This window comes from Phyllostomus hastatus, unplaced genomic scaffold (genome assembly GCF_019186645.2).
Source record: "Phyllostomus hastatus isolate PE091 unplaced genomic scaffold, TTU_PhHast_1.1 phas_contig_210, whole genome shotgun sequence".
NCBI lineage: Eukaryota > Metazoa > Chordata > Mammalia > Chiroptera > Phyllostomidae > Phyllostomus > Phyllostomus hastatus.
In genome coordinates this window covers 11,119,487-11,138,409 of record NW_025333737.1, presented here as the reverse complement: position 1 = coordinate 11,138,409, position 18,923 = coordinate 11,119,487, and the positions used below count along the sequence as shown (strand labels likewise).

Here is an 18,923-nt window from a genome sequence, read left to right as displayed (position 1 = left end):
TTTGACCCCTTTGTTACAAAATGGGCTTCCCTTTTGGAGGCTCCATTTCTAGTCCTGTTTATTTCTCTCCCAACGTTCTGGTCAGAAACAGCTGAAGTCAGCTTTGAGAGATCCCTCTGGGGCATCCATGGGGCTCTAACCAGAAAACCATAACCACCTTGAGTACTTCAAATAGAGTGAAATTAATCCTGCAGTGGTTATATGGGAGGAAAGAGCAGAGAAGCCAAGGATGATGACCCAAGAAGCTGCTGTCACGTCCGGGGTGGAGGGACAAAGGAAGAAAGTGATGTCACTGAAGGCCAGGGTACGAGATCCTTCTGCTGTCCTGGCTAAAAGCACTGCTTCCAGTTGCCAAGCCACACTAGGGCCAGCTGACAAAGAACCCTGAAAACGCAGCCTGTGTGTGGCAGACACCCCCACAATGCAGAGCAACTGGGTAGGTGAAGGGGTTATCAGAAAGCATATAGCCCAAGAACTGGTAGACTGTCCTTCAAATCAGTCAGTCTACTAATTTAGTCAAAGAAGGATCCACCAACATATTATGTAAGATTTATGAGATTCTAAAACAGGGTTATATGTGTTCCTGACTTCCAGTTCAGCATATAAACACACACACACACACACACACACACACACACACACAGTCTCATTCTCTCTCCAGTACATTCCTACAATCAAGCACGTGTCTTTTCAGAAGATTTTCTGGGAGACTATGACACAATATGGAGAAAAATCCCCCCATGAGAATTCTCTGATTATCATAGTAAAGGGAAAAATTATGCTCCGTTAGACAATAATCTGCTGAAAATATAAGGACAAAATTAATTTGGAGGGGGGATGGAAATAAATTACAAATATTTAAAAGCTGAAGAGGGAGCATATAGGTGGCTTGTCAAATTCCTCATTGTTCAGAAGGAGTGAAGCCAATACTTACAAAGGGATATGGGCCTCTGGCAGTTCGAATCTGTTGCGTATGGTTAAACATGCGAAGCAGCCCGTTGCTGATAATACTCATAAGAATAGGAAAACAGTGACGTCTCTTGGTATTGCATAAAGCTGAAAATCTATAATCCTTTAAATAGACACAAATGAGATGATGTTAATTCTAAATGAAGAGCAAAGAAAAGGGTTTGTACATAAAATCTCAACAGTGCCATCTTCTAGCTGTGTGGCCATCTTCAAAGCCCCCTGCCTTTTTGGAGCGGCACATCCTCGCCCGTGACAAGGTGTGTGTGATAAACAGGTTGTTATGCAGTTTAAAGGGGATGATGTATATTAGGCCCTAGCACAATCAGCAGTATGAAATTTTATCAGTATTACTAATTTTAGATTGTTTTGTCCTCCTTGTGCTCATAAGGAATTTCAGCTGATGGAATTTAAAAGTGGCCCTGATGAAGAGATCCTGTCGGTCTGCAATGAGCAAGCACAGAAACCCTGTGTTTCTGGATACGAAGTAAGCATGGGGTTCACAAAACATTCGAGCTACACTGCCGATGAAGCATTTTTACACTTCCAAGGACAATGTCTATGTTCTTCATGTTTATGAAAAAGAGGCTCGATATTGTTTAAATACTACCAAAAGTTCCTGTAATAAACGTGTTGGGTAAGTAACAAGCAAAGCATCTGCCAAGCGATGTCGTTGCCCACATTGAGGTTACATTTTTTTTAATGATGCACTTAGTTTAGGTAGAACCGAAGTCAATGGTACATCTTCAAAGGCTTTTGCTTTTTTTCTCCTTGTGGCAAGAAATAAAGAGGTAGCTTCACTGAATTGAACTCCCTTACTTCCAATGCAAGTAAGATTCAGAGTCTACTTATGATTAGGATGTATTTTCAATAGTTTTCTTCCTGTAAAGATCTCTATTGCTTATAGTCTTCACCCAAATGGAAACATGTTAAGAGAGTAGGCTGAAAAAAATTTTCTCAGAGACTTCAGTGGCTATGATAGTATTTAATGTATTTTTTCAACTACAAAAAGCCAGTTTGGTTAGTTAGCCATTGCATAGGATACCTTTAATTCATAATTATCTTGGATGGTAAGTTTAAGTCCTAATATTTCATTGGGTTTGAATGATGCAATTATATTCAGCTACTTTTAATTGTAAAAGATCATCTCATTCAAAAGTTACGATGGCAAATGGTCTACACAAATTTAATTAAGCTTCTCAGATTATTTAATAATGATCTCAAATGATTTTGAGTCACAGTTGCTGCATACTAGCTGGTCTGACTTTCCACATTTTTTAAGATAGTTAAAATGTAGTACTTCATTAATTTTTTTTCATAAAAGCAAAAACAAGAAGCGAGAGGCAAACATACCTTTTGTTTACCAGAAACTACAATAGCTCCATTGTACGACAACTCCTCAGTGCTATTCCTGTTCTTAAAGTCATCAATTTCCAAAAGTATATTCTGATGCTTCAGTGACTGAATAAAATCTTCGATGTTTGATTCTAATATTAAATTAGTAACAGAAGGCCACATAAAACAAAACATATATGTCAAGTTAAAAAAAATAAACCACATATACAATTTATATTTTTATTATGTGAAGGCATATCCCTTTGGCTGTCACAATAATAATAATATTGGCCCATGAAAGAGAACTCATTGTACCATCTTCTATTTGTCAAACCTTACTCTGTGATGAGTGAGCTTTATAATTCTACTCAACGTAAGCTAGCATGTGACCATTAAGACAATATAATTTGATTTTATGACTCTTTGTTAAAAAATACATTTGAACTCAATAATTTGTGGGAATACAATAATCATATGGGGAGTGCCTTGGATTGGCTAGCCTAAAATGACCAATAATACCACCCCTCTCACTTCTGTATTCTCCAAATAACAGAAAAGTAAATATATGTAGGTGTACCTATGAATGTATTTTACATATTTACATATGTATCACATACATATATACTTCATAAGTATATTTTTGTTAGGAAGTGGGAAATGAAAAGACTGCCACTATCAGACCAAAGTTTTTGATATGCTCCTAACGAAGATAACAGAGAAATAAGAGGTAAGAAAAACCCACAGTCTAGCACACACACAGGGGCCAACAAATACAAAGGCAAAACCAATTTTCCTAATATCTAAACTCAGCAGATGAATTCAAGGGGCAAGGTAGACTCTGAAGCTGCTGTCAGGCTGGTTAACTGTTTAATCACACCTGGAACAAGGTGACCACAGGCCCCTCCCTCTACTCCACACAGAGCAGGTGGCGGCTGCACTTGTCCTCAGAATACAAGTCCCCAAATTGACTTTCTAAGAGACATGACCTGAGGAAAACTGCAGGGCAAAACCTACAGGAACTCCAGACACTTAAAAGACAGACTTTAACGGGAAAAGGAAAAAGAAGGATTCTCATTTTTGGCTCATTCGAACTTTCAAGTAGGAGCTGAGGACAGAATTGGGTTCTGGCACCAGAAAAATAGGGTCAAGCACCAGGCAAATTAGGATTCTTCCCACTAGGTGGGAAAGGGGTGTTCACATGGAAACTAAGCTTTCCTTGCATTGCAGGACAGTTAGCCACACAGCCTGCTCCATCTCCGTAGTCACTTGAGGTAGGGCAGATACCTTAATGGAGATCCACATTCACCCAGGCAAACAGGGATTCAGCTATGAATGTCTTATCAACAATTGTGAGGTTTTTGAGAAAAAGGTGAATGAGGTAGCATAGAAGCTCCAAAACTAAATGACAAAATACCTAACAAGTGAGTACAGAGAAAAGAAAAAAATAAACAAGTGAACACCATGGACTGTGCTCAGAGTAACTGGGGAGGAAAACATTCATGGGGCAACTAAAAGGTAAAGAAACAATTCTAGATCTTGGAGATCAAAGAATTAGCAAGCCTTTCAGTTTTAAGGTAGGAGAATGAATAAACTTCACTTTCTAAAACTCGCATGGAAAATAACAAGAATTAGAAACAAATAAGAAGACCACTGTTGTTTAAAGAGAAGACATCTAGAAATCTGAGTCACAAATGTATGTGAAAACTGGAGTGGGCAGGGGAACTCTTCAAGAGAGAATTCCTATTCTGAATATATTTTGTTAATATTTTAGGCAAAAACATAAAATCTTCAAAGTTAAATAAAGAGGAAGATTAAGCAGTTAGACAACACTGATGACCTATCATTTAGGATAACAGGAGCACACGTACCAAACTGTGTTAAGGCATCCTCCTAGATCTTATTGCATCTCTATATGTCAACCAGTGTATACATCATTAAAGGTAGAAGTTAAGCTGCTGTAACAAAGGGATCTCAAAATTGAGTGGTTCAGCCAATACAGAAGTTTCTCTTTCACATAGCAGCTGAGGGCAATCAAGCAGATCAGCAGCTCTGCTCCACCAGGTGAAGTAGTTACCCAGGATCCTTCGACCCTGTCTCTTTATCGCCATCACCCCTAAACTCTGAGCAAATATGCACAGTTCCTCAGAAACTGTTTTCTATTCATAAAGTCTAAATACATATTTTCTACTCTTACAACTCACTTTTTCCCCTCTACATAAAAATAACTTATTTCTAGGTTTGAATTTTGTCTTTCTGTTCACCTGTGTTATTGATGATCAATAGGCTGGTAAGAGGATCTTGGGGGAGTTGTCCAGGAGAGAGGAAATACAATTCAGGTTTAAATTCCCAATCATTCTTGTGAACTAATACACCTTCAAATATCACTTCCACAAGCATAGGGTACAGTGAAATTCCAAGTACCAATAGCCTATAATAAAGAAAAATTACCATATGAGTCTATAGCAATTGTATTTATTCAGTCAGACATTTCACAAATATTTGTAGAATACCAACTTTATGCCAGCCATAATGATAACTGCTAAAATTTTGAAAGTCACACCTTAGTATGCTACACAGTACAAAAACAGATAGCTATATTAACAGCAGGCAATCAAACTACGAAAACCCAACAGACCAGTGTATGCGGCTCATCACGTGCTAATTTACAGGTATTCCCACTAACAATAAAATCAAATGCTGCATTTGTACATGCTCTGGCAGCAATGTTGGGTATTATGTTCTCGTAAATTTTTTTCTGGTTTTACCCTTTCTTGAAACTCACGACCCAAGAAAACCACAGTACTCTGATACTTACAGAGTCAAAAGTCCTTTCCTTTCATGTTTTAACTTCAAGAAACGGAGCCGCGCCATTGCACAGACCTGCCTTCTCCAGAGTTCCATGTCACCCACAGTCTTCTGAATTTCAGGGCGAGAAGAGTAAGTCGGCTCCATTTCATATAGGCTTTCTGCGTCTCTGCTCATCTCTGTGAGGAGAGAATAAGCACATATGCACATATATACACATGTTATTAATGTCACTCTTGAGTCATCGCAGTTTTCTCTTTTTAGAGAAAAACTGTCTTAGGATGTCTGTTACAAAACAAACGATGTAAGCAACAAGTTTACCATGTCCATATTCAATAAACTCAGTTATCAAATACTCTGAATTCATAACAAAAGAAGTCAGTAAAGGATGATCCCATTGTGTCTGGTCTTTAAAAAGACATATAAAGTCCTACAGGTAACAACATTCTGGGGGACTTCAAGAAATCTTCTCCATGGAAATAGCAAATCACTAATGCCTAAATGTCTGCTATTAAGCTATCAATAATGTAGAAGTCTAGGTGAAAGACTACCAGCCCTGAAACCACACGACCTGTACCCAATTTCCAAATATATGACTTACACGTCATATTATTTGGGGCAAGTCACTTAACTGCTCTTAAGTTGAGAATGGGTGGTGCAATTTTCTCATGTGTAAATGGTGCCAACGACACTGGTTAGAACAGTTATTGCAGAAAAGCAGTGCGATGTAGCCACACATGGATCAAAGTGTCTGGTATAAACCCTCCATAAGTAATAGCTCTTACTATTACCACCCATTAAAATACACAAGACATGGCCCTAAGCCTTTCCCCCATTTAGACCTTGGCGGAATTTTGTATATGAGCAAGTTAAGAGCAATTTTCATACAAAATATCTGTTCAGAGTTCATGACCCTGATTGGGAGGCTTCCATATCCTCAAAATATCCAAGAGGCAGTGAATATCTGGGGACAGAAGAAAGCTGCTGAAAAGGAAGCAAGTGGTTTCTGAAGAGGAATTTGGTGTGTTCCAGGTGCAGTCCGTGCTGAGTCCCAGTGAGGATGTTAAGAAGCAGTGGCAGCCCTTCCCAGAGCATCAGAGTCAAATTTGGGATTAGTCACGTTCTTTTATTTTTTTTCAAAAATTTTTAGGTTTTATTTTTAGAGAGAATAAACATTGAAGTGTGAGAGATACACCTATTGGTTGCCTTTCACATGCCCCCAACAGGGGACCCGGCCTGCAATCCAGGCATGTGCCCAGGTTGGAAATTGAACCTGCAACCTTTTGGTTCACCAGCTGACACTCAATCCACTGGGCCACACCAGCCAGGGCCAGCCACGTTCTTTAGTGTAATCAAGTATAAGACATTACACATACTAAATTGACACACGATCAATTGGAAATTGATTTTATATGACTTGTACAAATGAATTTACCTTGTTCAGTAGTTGATATTTCTTCCACTTTCATGAAGACTTCATTCAGAGTTGATATGGAAATATCATAACTCATCACACCTTGGCCAGAACCCTCATCAAGATCACTGAAAAGGTCTAAGGCCACAGACAGGAATAGATACATTTGAAATACCACTGATAACTAAACCTGCTAAATTTACATATTTAAAAGATGATGCAGAATATCATTCATAAAATTTATATCTTTGCAATATCACAGTAAGCAAAAGCAAATTTTCACTGGAACGCTCTCCCTCTCTGAAATGAGTACGTCAGACCTCTCCCTCTATCCGAAAACTGCCTGTACTCTCCCTTCTGTTCTCAGCTCATGAACTTCCTGCAAACGTCTTTGAGGAAATATAAGCAATCGGAGAGAGCATCATCTTCTCACCTCTACACCACAAATCAGCATGTACTTCTACCCACGTTCTGGGTCTTCGTTTTGTACAGGTAGAAGACTTGTAGCTGCTCCCACCAAAGTCTGCCTCTTGACTTGTGTTCTGAATCTGATCCCCTCTGGTCATCTCAAGAACTTTCCAAAGTAATTTCTCTCTCTCTCTCTCTCCCCCTCTCTCCCTTTTACTCTCCCTCTCTCCTTCCCTCCCTCTCCTGAATCATCAATTTCTCCTACATGTACTGGGTCATCCAAATAGCATGTAAGGTTGCCCATCAAACAGAGAAAAGATATGCACCCAATTAATTTAAAATACAACATGGAACCTGTAGCAGACACCTTGATGCCCCATTCCCATGTCTTCCACACTCACCTTTAATGGCAAATGTGCTTATTAAGAACACCTGTCCGAAGGGCATTGTTTTCTGGGCTCTGCAGTATGCTAAAGCTCATGCTGAGCATAAGCCACATGGGTCAGAAAATTAATGTTCTGGACACATCTCTTGACCAATGATGGCTAGGGAGTGGCAAACAAATGCCCCAGCTTTCTCACCCCTCTTGTGACATAATTCTGAACCCCTTACTTATTCATTTATTTCTCCCAGGGGTATTACACCTCGATTGCTTATTGCCATAACCTGCTCGATAAGGCAAACTTCCCTGGCTTCCTTCCCTTCGGTCTCTCGTATCCCCATTTCCTGGTGCTTCTAGGCATCAATTACCAAACGAATGACACCAAAATCCTCATCTCACATTCTACTTAGGAAACTCAACCTAAAACAAAATCCAAATTCATTAAACACTGAAAAGTTGTAATAACAATGTAAACACTTGGTCCCAAATTTCATTCCATTATAATCATATTGAAGTTACCTGGAAATTTATTTGCCCTTTCCATAGGCAAAGTATACACAAGATTCTCTTTGCTTTCTGTTTTTAATTTAGCACCAGGGATGTGATGATTAATGATGGATGTTATTTTTTCTGGATCACATATTTCATTTCTGTACAAACTATTGTTTGAAAGAAAAGAAAAGTCATTTGTATTTTTCCCAGCACTGTCACAAAAGAAGAGCTTTCTATTGAATATCGAGCCTTTGAGTACTACTTTACTTAGCTTTAACAAACAAAATGATTTTAATAATAATAATAAATGCATAATGCTGTCAGTCTGAAAAATCTGATCTATACAGAGGAGGTGTAAAAACTCAGAACAACTACAAATATGCAAACAAATACATACTAGAATTGAAACTTGATATATATTAAGAAGGAAGATAAACAAAAGGAGGTGAGAATATTAGAAGAGATTTCTTAGGGAAAATAATTATTACACTAGGCTTTGTAGATATCAGAAATTAGTGGCTAAAAGAAAACCTGGCCAGCATGCATGTTTCATTTGTCCAGAGAGTTTTTGTTTTCATTCTTTTTGCCTGCATACACATTCTTGTTACACACAGTCCTCTTTATTCTCTGCCACCAGATTTACTCCCACTTTTGATACTAGCTTCTAAAATCATTTGATTTTGTACCCTATGGAAGAAGGAAAATATGTCACAGGATTGTATGGATCAGCTGAGGAAAGTGGAGCATGGGGAGAAGATAGATTTTTAGGCTGCACAGAGCAGCTGCCTGGAAAGTGGTCCAGCTTATAATTTTGAAATTTTTCTTATCACAATGGAATGCAGAAAAAACATTCAGAAAACATTGATCGCTATAGCCTGGCAGAGCTAAGCATAAGGCCAAATGTCTCTCATAATTGCCTACCTTTTTGATATGGCAGTATTGAAATTTTATATATATATATATATAATATATATATATATATATATATAATATATATATATCCAATTGGATATATATATATCCAATTTATCCCCAAATTCTTTACCTTAAGTGATATCCAAGACCCCATCTTTTCTTCAAAAAGATAGAAGAGCCTGCACACTTCAGTCTCCCATTGGACATGATTACTTTTCTATCTGAGTGAAAAAAAGCAAGAGAAAAGGGGTGACAGGAGTCATTTCTTCCCTCTCTAGAAAATATCAATGAGGAGCCAAAGCTCCAGTTCCCAGAGGAGAAGTGTTCTATGGGGCATTGCTTTATCTAATGTCTATCTGAAAGTTTGAAATGCACATTAAAATTGATGCATTTAAAATGAACTTATGACCTCCAGCTCATTTCAGTGTCCTCCAAACCTTTATTAAAAAAAAGAAAGAAAAAAACCCAGAAATTACATGGCACATTTTTTATTCTTAATGGGATGTGAAAAAACGAGTGGATATTTTGTAACCAAACATATATTAAAGCATATTTGAATGTTTAAGTTAATCAAAAGCTGATCTGAAAAAAATCACAGGTGTTTGTGAGTGGTCAAAATCTAGCAACTGTACAGTCAGCAAGGAATTCTACACTGAGACTAGGCTGCTGATATCCCTCAGACTGGTACATAATATAAGCATATCACGGCAATGAGAGCAGGGCTCTTGCCCTGAGAATAATATTTCCCAAATTCTGTCTTGTGATATTGAGATAGAATCAACAATTACCAGCCAGGATGTCAGCCTCATCTACGAGGTTGGTACTCAGGAGGATCACACGGCCTGCTTTGCGTTCCTTGAGGAAGCTCCAAACTCGATACCTTGCAAAGGGATCCAAGCCAGCTGTTGGTTCATCTAATAGCAAAACCTACAGAGGATGGTGATATATAAAATATGCCTTGCTCCAGGATCAGCTGTTTCCTGAGGATAGCATGGATGACAATAAACCCCCCCCAAACAGTAACTATCCAACCATTTCCATCCAATATACTTACTTTCACAGTTACACAGAGCAGGTTCTCTCTCGATTCATGACAACGAAAGCTCTGCTACTATTAGTGAGAGAGAGCAGCCTGGCTTCGTATTGCTATTCCACCCACATTCCTCCACGTGCGTAATGGCACTTACTTGAGGATCTCCTAAAATGGCAATTCCGAAGGTCAGCTTTCTTTTCTGTCCTTCACTTAAATGTTCAGCAGGGTGATCCTGAATGTTTTGCATGTTCAGCTCCGATAAAATTCTTTGTACCTATAGAACATATACAAAGCTTAAAATCCAAGATGACTCATATTTTACAATTTTAACAGGTCAGTACAACAGGAGGTGTTTTCAATAGGATCTCGATGCCTGAATTTTACTTGTAACAGGAAAGGTAAATACTGAGGGGAATTCTGTGGCCCTGACTTTACTTGACAAAAGGTTGGCAGTTTAATGAATCCAACCATCTACCTCTTGATCCACTTCCTGTGGGTGAATCCCTTTAATCTTGGCAAACAGCCTGAGGTTTTCCTTCACAGTAAGTATGTCAAAGTGAACATTGAATTGAGGACAAAAGCCAATTATCTTTCTGATTTCCTCCAAGTCTTGCATTTCAGAGAGATTTTTGTTGTAGATGGTAACTGATCCTGAAAATAGAAGGGAAAAGTAGTTTAACATTGGCAACATAATACATTTTATTGATGCTTAGAGATCTTATTTGTGGAAATAATTGCATATATAAACATCTAAAATGATGACTTGATAATTTGCTAACAAGTACTAATTATTCTTAACACAAATTTATGCTCAGAGTAGTGTGTATTCCCACTGAAATGTACCATATCAGTGTAATAAAGATAATAATTTTCAAAACAATTTGGGAAATAGATTTAAAATCATATAGTTCTGATAAAATACTTTAGATAAACAAATATTATTTTCTCTTAAGCAGTTAAATAAAAATCCAAAAATGAGAAAGGGTATATATGATCTCATTCTATTATCAGACATCTTTCCTTTGAGAAGTTGTTTTTTCTTTTTGTTCTTGTTTTTTTATGGGTTTTTTTTTTTGCTCACCTTCTGTTGGAACAGACAACCCATTAAGGATGTTTAGTAATGAAGACTTGCCAGCTCCACTGTGACCCAGAATTGCTGTGATTTGACCTTCATATACATCAAAGAGCAAGTCTGTTTTTAAAATAAAAATATCAACATTTAAGAGAACATTAGATAGGCCTGTTTCCAAAGACAGAATAAGAGATGTATACACTTTCATATTCATATATGCACTTGCATGTACACTGGAAGTAAGTGTAGTGTGAATATTTGGAATTAGAGTTAATTTTATCTTCTTCTCACTCCAAACAAGAAGAAATCCTTGCAGAAGTTGAAGATGTTTAGACATAAAAGCCCATGGTTATTGATGAGTTAGAAAGTAGCTCATAATGTGCTCTGGAAATTAAAATAATAAATTTAAAAATACCTCAATAGATCCTTGACTAAAATTAAAGAAAGAAACCACAGATCTACATGCTGCTTGAGAAAAACCTGGAGTGAAAATAAACTTGCTGATACAATTACATTAAATGCTCAAAGTAAGATCTAATCTCAAAGGAATAACTAAGATGAGTTAAGAGGTGCAACATTTGCTAGAAAATAAACACAATATAAACACAAAGGACAGAAGTCTCAACCTTCAGGAGGATATATAGCTCACTTAAATATTTGTTATAGAAAGCTATATTAATTGGAATATTTACTATCAGATATGTTGGTTCATTCAAAACTATAAACTATGTTTGTTATGGATATTGACTTGTGAAATGCAATTCATGCACAATGGTGTTACTCACCTTGTTTTAGTTAATCTTGCCAGTATGTGTAAACTGTGGGATTTTCTAGCTAGTAAATATTTATCAATTTTAAGTTTAAATGTTCTTTCCTCATAGTGCAAATAAAATATTTGTTAGAGCAAATTCATCTTAAAAATCAAAGTGAAATTGCATTTTTTCACTGTACATTCTTGTTTTGGGTGATTAACAGATCCATGAAGCATCCAAAAGGATTTTACATCCAGTTTTTAATCATGGCTAATTTCTACATGATGGAGTTAGATTGTACATTTTTTTTACTTCTTTCTGTTTTGCTTATCTATATTTTCTATTTTTCATATTGAAATTTCCCCATTTTTTGAAATAAAGAAGTCAATAAAACAAATGTTTTTCTTTACCTTTCAATACTTCCACTTTTCCAGACTTTTCTTTATATTCTTTTCTGACATTTATGATTCTGAAATGACAAAAGGGAATGCTCAATGAGACAATGCAGAAATGAAAGTGGGGCAGATCATGAACAGCCCTGGAGAGAGGCAGCCAACCACTCTGTGTGAAATAATTGATGGCCACCACCGGTGTCCTCAGGGAGACAAAGACTTATTTTTGATAAATCATTTCTCCTGAAATAGACAATAGCATTCTCTTTAGAAAGTTATGATCTGTAATCATCCTCACTTTCTTTCCTGAGTCTTAGAACATTGGGTGTTTCCCCCTCTTCAAGATTAGTGCCTTTATCTGTATTCTGTAACCATCATCTCCCAAGCCCTCTGTCCTCTGAATTTTCCTCTCTGATAACTTGTTTGGCTAGTAAATCTGCTTGAGATATGGTCAAATTTCTCTCTCTCCTAATCTTAAAAACATTCTCAGAATAAAAGTGTGAATTTGACATCTCCACTTCCTCACTTCCTCATCAATTAACTGTGCTCTGGCTTATGAACCCACAACCCTAGTGATCCTCTTAATACTGAAATCATCAGTGGCCTCCTAATCCCTAAATGCAACAAATACTTTTCCATCCTTATTTATTGGGTTATGGGTTACCACTGATGACTTTCTCTTTGTTAAAAGTGTCTATTTTCAAGGTTTAAAAAATTCCATTTTATTGGTTTTCTTATGATTTTTCTAAATGTTCCTTCTCTGTTTCTCTATAAGGTTCTCTTCTTTCATATGACAAATCATCTTGGTGTTCCACAGTGTTCTCTTTGTACATTATGGTTCACCTCACTCTAGACTCTGCCAATGGATATCTCATTGATTCTCATGGTTTCAACAGCAACCTAATGTTGACCGTATCCTTGGCTCTGAGATTTGGTTCACATATGTAAAGGTTTGCTGGATTTCTTCATACAAATTTCACACACGTGCACGCACACACGCACCTCTAGATCAGTGCTTGTTGAACTTAAATGCACCTTGGAATTCCAAAGGGAACTGCTGCAGAACAAGGCAGGAGCCAGGTTCAGAGAGAATAGAAATATCATGGCTACATAAGACCATGTACAATGCATCTTCAAGTTCAAAAGGAAACAGAATTCAGTCACCCTCTTTGCTGAGCATGAATGAGAATAAAGGTAAGGACACTTATTCAACCAGGATGCTGGTGGTGGGTGGGGTTACACCAAAGAGTCTGGAAACTTAAAAGGAAAAGGCTTAAAGGGTGCTGATTCTGACAGGGTATTTTATTTCTGCCATTCTTCATGTAGCATGGCATCCATTGAAATGGGCCTTTAGTGTTTTATTTTAAAAATAAATTTCCAATTAGGAGCAGCTGGTCATTTTCAGAGATAAAGGTAACCATTTATGTTTGGGGCAGAAGTTCCACCTGTGTACTGGGAATGTTACATGAATGGTCTTATAGGAATGGGAAGATGTGCATACAAATACCCCAGAGAAGAAGGAAAATTGGGGGATGGAGGGTTATGGGTAAGAGGGAGCAAGTTGTGAATACAAAGTAGATATTTTTGCAGAACAAAGATCTTGATTCTGGTTAGAACTCTGGAAGATTTTCTCCATACTTCCAGATACATATAGCTAAGGGCTCCTAAGGAAAAAGGAAGAGTTCATTAGTATGTAAAACAGAGACTGTCTGGGAAAAGGGGAATTAATATCTTAGTACCTTCCATATCCACACAAATCAAGTTCAAATGTTGAGACTGATTGGGATAAGTTTAACACTTGTCTAGTGGTGGGGAAGAATGACCACATTTCTAAGAAAGGGTTACAATAAAGAGAGATAAGACTTATGGACTGGCATCAAACAGCATCTAATATTGGGAGGTAAAGGGCAATTTTAGGCTACCTTGCAGCTCCAAAACCTGTTTCAAAAGAAACTGAGTGTATAGACACTGTCACAAAAGAGCTGTAAGTTGAGCACCTAAGCCTACATACATTGCTACTTTGGGGTGGATCTGGGGTGATGTACCCCACAATGGAGCCAAAAACTATAATGAATAAGCCTTGGATCAGACAACTTCCCTGATTTGTCAGTGACCTCAGACCTTTTCTTTCATGTAGAATCCAGAGAAAGAGACAAGGATGTCCAGGGTCACCCACTGCAGAGGCCAGTCAGGGTTGAGGGCAGGGGGTGGGGTGGGGGGGAAGAGGACAGGCTGCAGGGGTGAAGACATTTCACGTTTCTGTCCTTCACAAAGTAAAACAAAGAACATTATCAATTTGTGTGGCTAACTAATCTTAAGACTCTCTTATGAGATTGGACCTGAAAAGTATTATAGTTTGAACAGTAATATAATTTGTGTGTGTGTGTGTGTGTGTGTGTGTGTGTGTGTTGTCAACTGAGGAAGAGGGACTGATGACATTGAAATAGGGTTTGGGGGAATTATTCCTCACTTAGCCTTTCTCTATTGGACAGATAATTTCCATGGATTCAGGAGGGGTTGCCCTCAGGAAGCTTAACAAAAAGTAGGGCCAGAATTAGAAGGAAGAAGCTGAGGTACATGAATTCTCCTTCTGCTCTGTTGCAGAGAGAAAAATTTCACTTCCTAGCTATAGTTCCATTTTACTCATCTTCCTTTGCCTACCTATATCTCTACAGTAGCCAGAGGCTAAGAGCATAGGTTCAGGAGCTAGATTGGCTGCCAATCCTAGCCTCCTATTTATGAGTGGGTGGCATTGGGCAAGAAACTTCACTTTTCGGTACATCATTTTTCTCATTTTTAGATGGGCAATATAAAAGTGCCTGCCTCATGAGCTTTCTGAGAAAATTAACTGTGTATCTCGAACATGGTAAGCATTATATGAATATCTGTTAAATAACTAAAAGGTTAATATTTAAAACTCTAATTCTTTAAGTTTAGTGCATATTAGAAAAATCTATAGGGCTCTTTAGAATCCACAGGTACTTGGGTTCAAACCCACACCTCCCGAGTTAGAATCATTGGAGGTGGGGGTCGGAGAGCGCAGACATTTTAAAAGCTGCTCATATGAATCTGTAACAAACAACTCTACAGAGTAAACATTACCCTTCTTTCCTAGAGGACACTGAAAGTCAAAGAAACTTACTTGTTTTTTCAAGATTATACATCAAATAGGAGGGACATGTGGTATTAAGATATAAAATTGTGACTTCAAATTTCTTACTTCTTCCATCATACCATATAAGCCAGATGAAACTATGGAAGAAGAAGTTCAGAGAAAGAAAAGAGCAACTATAGAAGAGAGGTGAGGGACAAGAGACAGAAACAGGGAAGAAAACAAGATGGAGGGTGATGTGCTAACAGTATGTGAAGCTAAGCAAAGAGAATTTTCTTGTCAAGTAACAGTTAGGAGACTGTGGTGATGACGGCAGCAGGAGAGTTCAAAGCGATGGTCACAAAAACAAATTTCTTCTGTATTTTGCCTCAGGCTCACTCTCTTGCTATTGGTTAATAATTCATTATCCTTGCACCCATGTATTACTCTAAGTGTGATTACCTGATGGCCTCTTTTCCATGGAATTCTGGAGCTATTGGTTCAAAATAATCATCAGAGGGATACTCGGGATCAATTTCTTTCTCAATGATGTTATCAGTCCTTTGGTATTGGAAGCAAGAGGATGAGCTCAGGAAAAATAATGGAGAATAACGGTGGTCACTTCCATCTAATTAATCAAGAGACAATAAAATATTGGATCAGTAATCAACAATGTTCAAAATATTGCAGAATGTCTTAGGCTTTTAAATATCAAAGAGAGAGTCTTTTCTACCTTCCTGTTACTTAGAGTATTCTCAAGAAAGCTTGATAATTACATAAGAAGCGAAAATTTAAAGGAGATAACATACTATCACAAAAGTTAAACAATAGAACTTTCAACAAAGTATAAATCCAAGGTTTGAATAAAATGTGGTCTAAAAGGTATTCAGGACAATAAAACCAAATATGTGGGGGGAAAGCTTTAATATGGCATAAATAACTGTAAACATATTGGTGACCTTAATCAATTGACCACAGCAATATGACTGAACATAATACTGAAGTATATATGGCACATGAATTAAAAGTACATGGAGCAACTTTATTTGTTCAGGATGAATATATGGTTATTTTCTAAAAAATGAAGTAGTAAAAAAAATGAAATGAATTTGCTATTAAGGGCCTTCAGATATAAACCAGAAGTGATAGAAAGACAGGTATACATAGAAACAACCTTAACTACAGTCAAAATGGAAGGAACATAAAAAATAAAAAGGCAAGAAGATTGTACAAGGAAATTGTACAATTTCAAATTCAAATGCCTTTGAAAGGCATTCGGATTCCAGTGTATGTGAGGGAATTCTGGGCCTATTTGAAATTTTTGGCTGTTTGGAAGATAAAGAAAATCTGTCTGGGTGTACTTCTGTAAACACAAACAGTATAAGAAAACTTTTCAGAATAATGCTGAAAATGTTCTCTCTAATCTTCATTTTGTGATTTCCTTAAAGGAAGGATAACTCCCCTTCTGAAATGGTCTTCCCACAAACACTGGGGAGTGAGGAAACCTGATCATTTCACATCTGAGGTTCTTTGGAGTGGTATTTAGTTTACAAGCCCCATGATTTTGTCAGGAAAACATTTACCAGAAAGTACTTCACTACATTATGGCCCTGTACTGAATGAGCCAAAACCATCTAAGTTATTCCAGCTCATCTGGATACTAATCTGAAATATCATTCTTTGAAAACTCTTTAGGAAATCCTTGAAAAAAGTGACACTATTTAATACTATATAATTATAACATGTATTAAAATGATCATTATTGTATATTTATAATGTGTATCATGTTAAAGTGAGAAGAATGATTGTTTTTACATAAACATATTTTTCAGACCATTAAAACTGTGAAATAGAAATAAAGAACTGATTCAGCCTGTGATGGGAAATACTTGTTAGTCATCATTTAAAAAAATATATTTATATAACCTTAAGGAAAAAATCTTTAATATGGTGAATATTTGTAGAGATCAGAGAAAAATCCACTATTACTTACATGGGAAGATTTTGTCAAAGTATAATGCCAATACAAAGTACAAAAAGGCATCAAAAGCCAATATGAAAAAAGTTGCTATCATTAAATATGAGTCTCCTGATGGGTCAGGAAAAGTTACACCATTCATACTATAATCCAGGTTGATAATCTAAGATTCAAACAAAAATAATAATAAATACTTAAATTAAATAAATAAAAATGCACTATAGCAGCAAAGATTATCACTTTATTAAATAGCTTTTTCAAGAAGCCCTTTTATGAAGTTATTAAGAAACTACTCTTATTTTATAGCAATCAAAGAAATATTGGGAGAAAATACCAATTTTTAAGACATGCAATGTTTTAAGAATGGTAATTTAAATTATAATTCATTTGTTTGGTTTCATTGTGGTATTACAAAATATTTACCCTATGCAACAAATAAATATAAATTTTAGAAAAAACATAGAGATTTCTTTGAAGTATCTTATTAGAATACTGATGAAAGAACTTACCTCTTTTTCTAGTCATTACTGCAAATACAGATTTATATTTATAATTATTTATGTAATAATAGCTACTATGTTCTAGACACTGTTCTAAGTACTTTTTATGTTATCCCATTTAATCTTCATCATAACCCTATAATGTAGGCCTTATTATTTTCTTCTGCATTTTACATAAGATAAAGAAGAAATTGGGTGACTTAACTGGATGAAGTCAAAAATCACATAGTGTGGCGTGGCAAAGCTAAATCATACAGTAAGCCCAGCTTTTGAACTCAGTGCCTTAACTAGACACTGTGCAACTTCTCCATTTATGTTAAAATATTAATTAACACTTAATGAAAAAGTTGACTTTATTCTAAAAATGCAAGATTGATTTGGCATTTAAAGTTCAATCAATGTAATTCAACATAAAACAGATTAGAATAGAAAATAATGTCAACCTAATAGATACTGAAAAAAAGCACTTGATAAAATTCAATATCTGCTTATATTAAAGAAAGTCTCCTTATAAACTAAGATGAGAGATCTTCCTTAACCTGGTGAATTACCACACTAAGGAAAACCAACACCAAAAATAATGCTTAATTGAGAAATGTTGAAAGCTTTTCCTTTGTCTGCATTTCTATTCAACATCGTACTAGAGGTCCTGATCTGTGCATTAAGGCAAGAAAAAGAAATGACTGACAGAAGGACTGCAAAAGAAAAAAAACAAACCATCATTATTTGTAGACAACATGATTATACATAAGAAAGTCCCCAGATAAAACCATGAAAATACTCATTTTAATAAAAGAATACAGCAAGAATACTGGACACAGTGCTAATGTACCCAAAATCAGTTGCATTTCTCTGCATCAACAACACACATTTAGCAATAAGAACTTAAACATAGATGCTATTTCTAATGGCATCAAACATATCAAATACTTTGAAATAAATCAAACAAAAATGTGCAAGACTATACTAAAAGCAAAACAATTACTATGGGAAAATTCATATGAAGATATGTTTGAAAAGTGTGAATTTTCTCCAAATTGAAAAATTCAACTGTAACAAAATCTCACCACCTTTCTACATACATAGTGTTTGTGTATAACTTGATAAGTCAATGATGTAACAATGATAAGTTACATTGCAAAGAACCTAGAATAGAAAAGAGTCTCTCAAAAAAGGAAATACAGTGGTTGAATTGTTGCTACCAAATAGCAAGACATATAAAGCAAAACCATTAAGAAAATGTGACAACAATGCAAAGATAAATGTACAGGCCAATGCATGATTGGTTGAGTTGTAAATGGGCCAATACATGATTGGTTGAGCTGTAACAAAAGAAACACTGCAATTCATTTGGGAAAAGAATGGTCCCTTTAATAAATGGAGCTAAA

General features: G+C 36.3%; 1 protein-coding gene across 3 annotated transcripts in view; it reads right to left on the bottom strand.

Annotated features, from left to right (window-relative positions):
- The window catches only part of ABCA6 (ATP binding cassette subfamily A member 6), a 54,755-nt gene that overhangs the window by 22,046 nt on the left and 13,786 nt on the right, over positions 1-18,923 (bottom strand). For all 3 annotated transcript variants that reach the window (XM_045837156.1, XM_045837158.1, XM_045837157.1), the window contains 14 exons: positions 17,051-17,198; positions 15,520-15,685; positions 11,985-12,043; positions 10,832-10,942; positions 10,226-10,401; positions 9,905-10,024; positions 9,506-9,644; positions 8,848-8,938; positions 7,830-7,969; positions 6,542-6,658; positions 5,117-5,285; positions 4,563-4,729; positions 2,320-2,453; positions 935-1,072 (listed from right to left, as the gene is read on the bottom strand). In XM_045837156.1, coding sequence (XP_045693112.1) covers positions 935-1,072; positions 2,320-2,453; positions 4,563-4,729; positions 5,117-5,285; positions 6,542-6,658; positions 7,830-7,969; positions 8,848-8,938; positions 9,506-9,644; positions 9,905-10,024; positions 10,226-10,401; positions 10,832-10,942; positions 11,985-12,043; positions 15,520-15,685; positions 17,051-17,198 — 1,875 coding nt within the window. The remainder of the gene's footprint in view (positions 1-934; positions 1,073-2,319; positions 2,454-4,562; positions 4,730-5,116; positions 5,286-6,541; positions 6,659-7,829; positions 7,970-8,847; positions 8,939-9,505; positions 9,645-9,904; positions 10,025-10,225; positions 10,402-10,831; positions 10,943-11,984; positions 12,044-15,519; positions 15,686-17,050; positions 17,199-18,923) is intronic.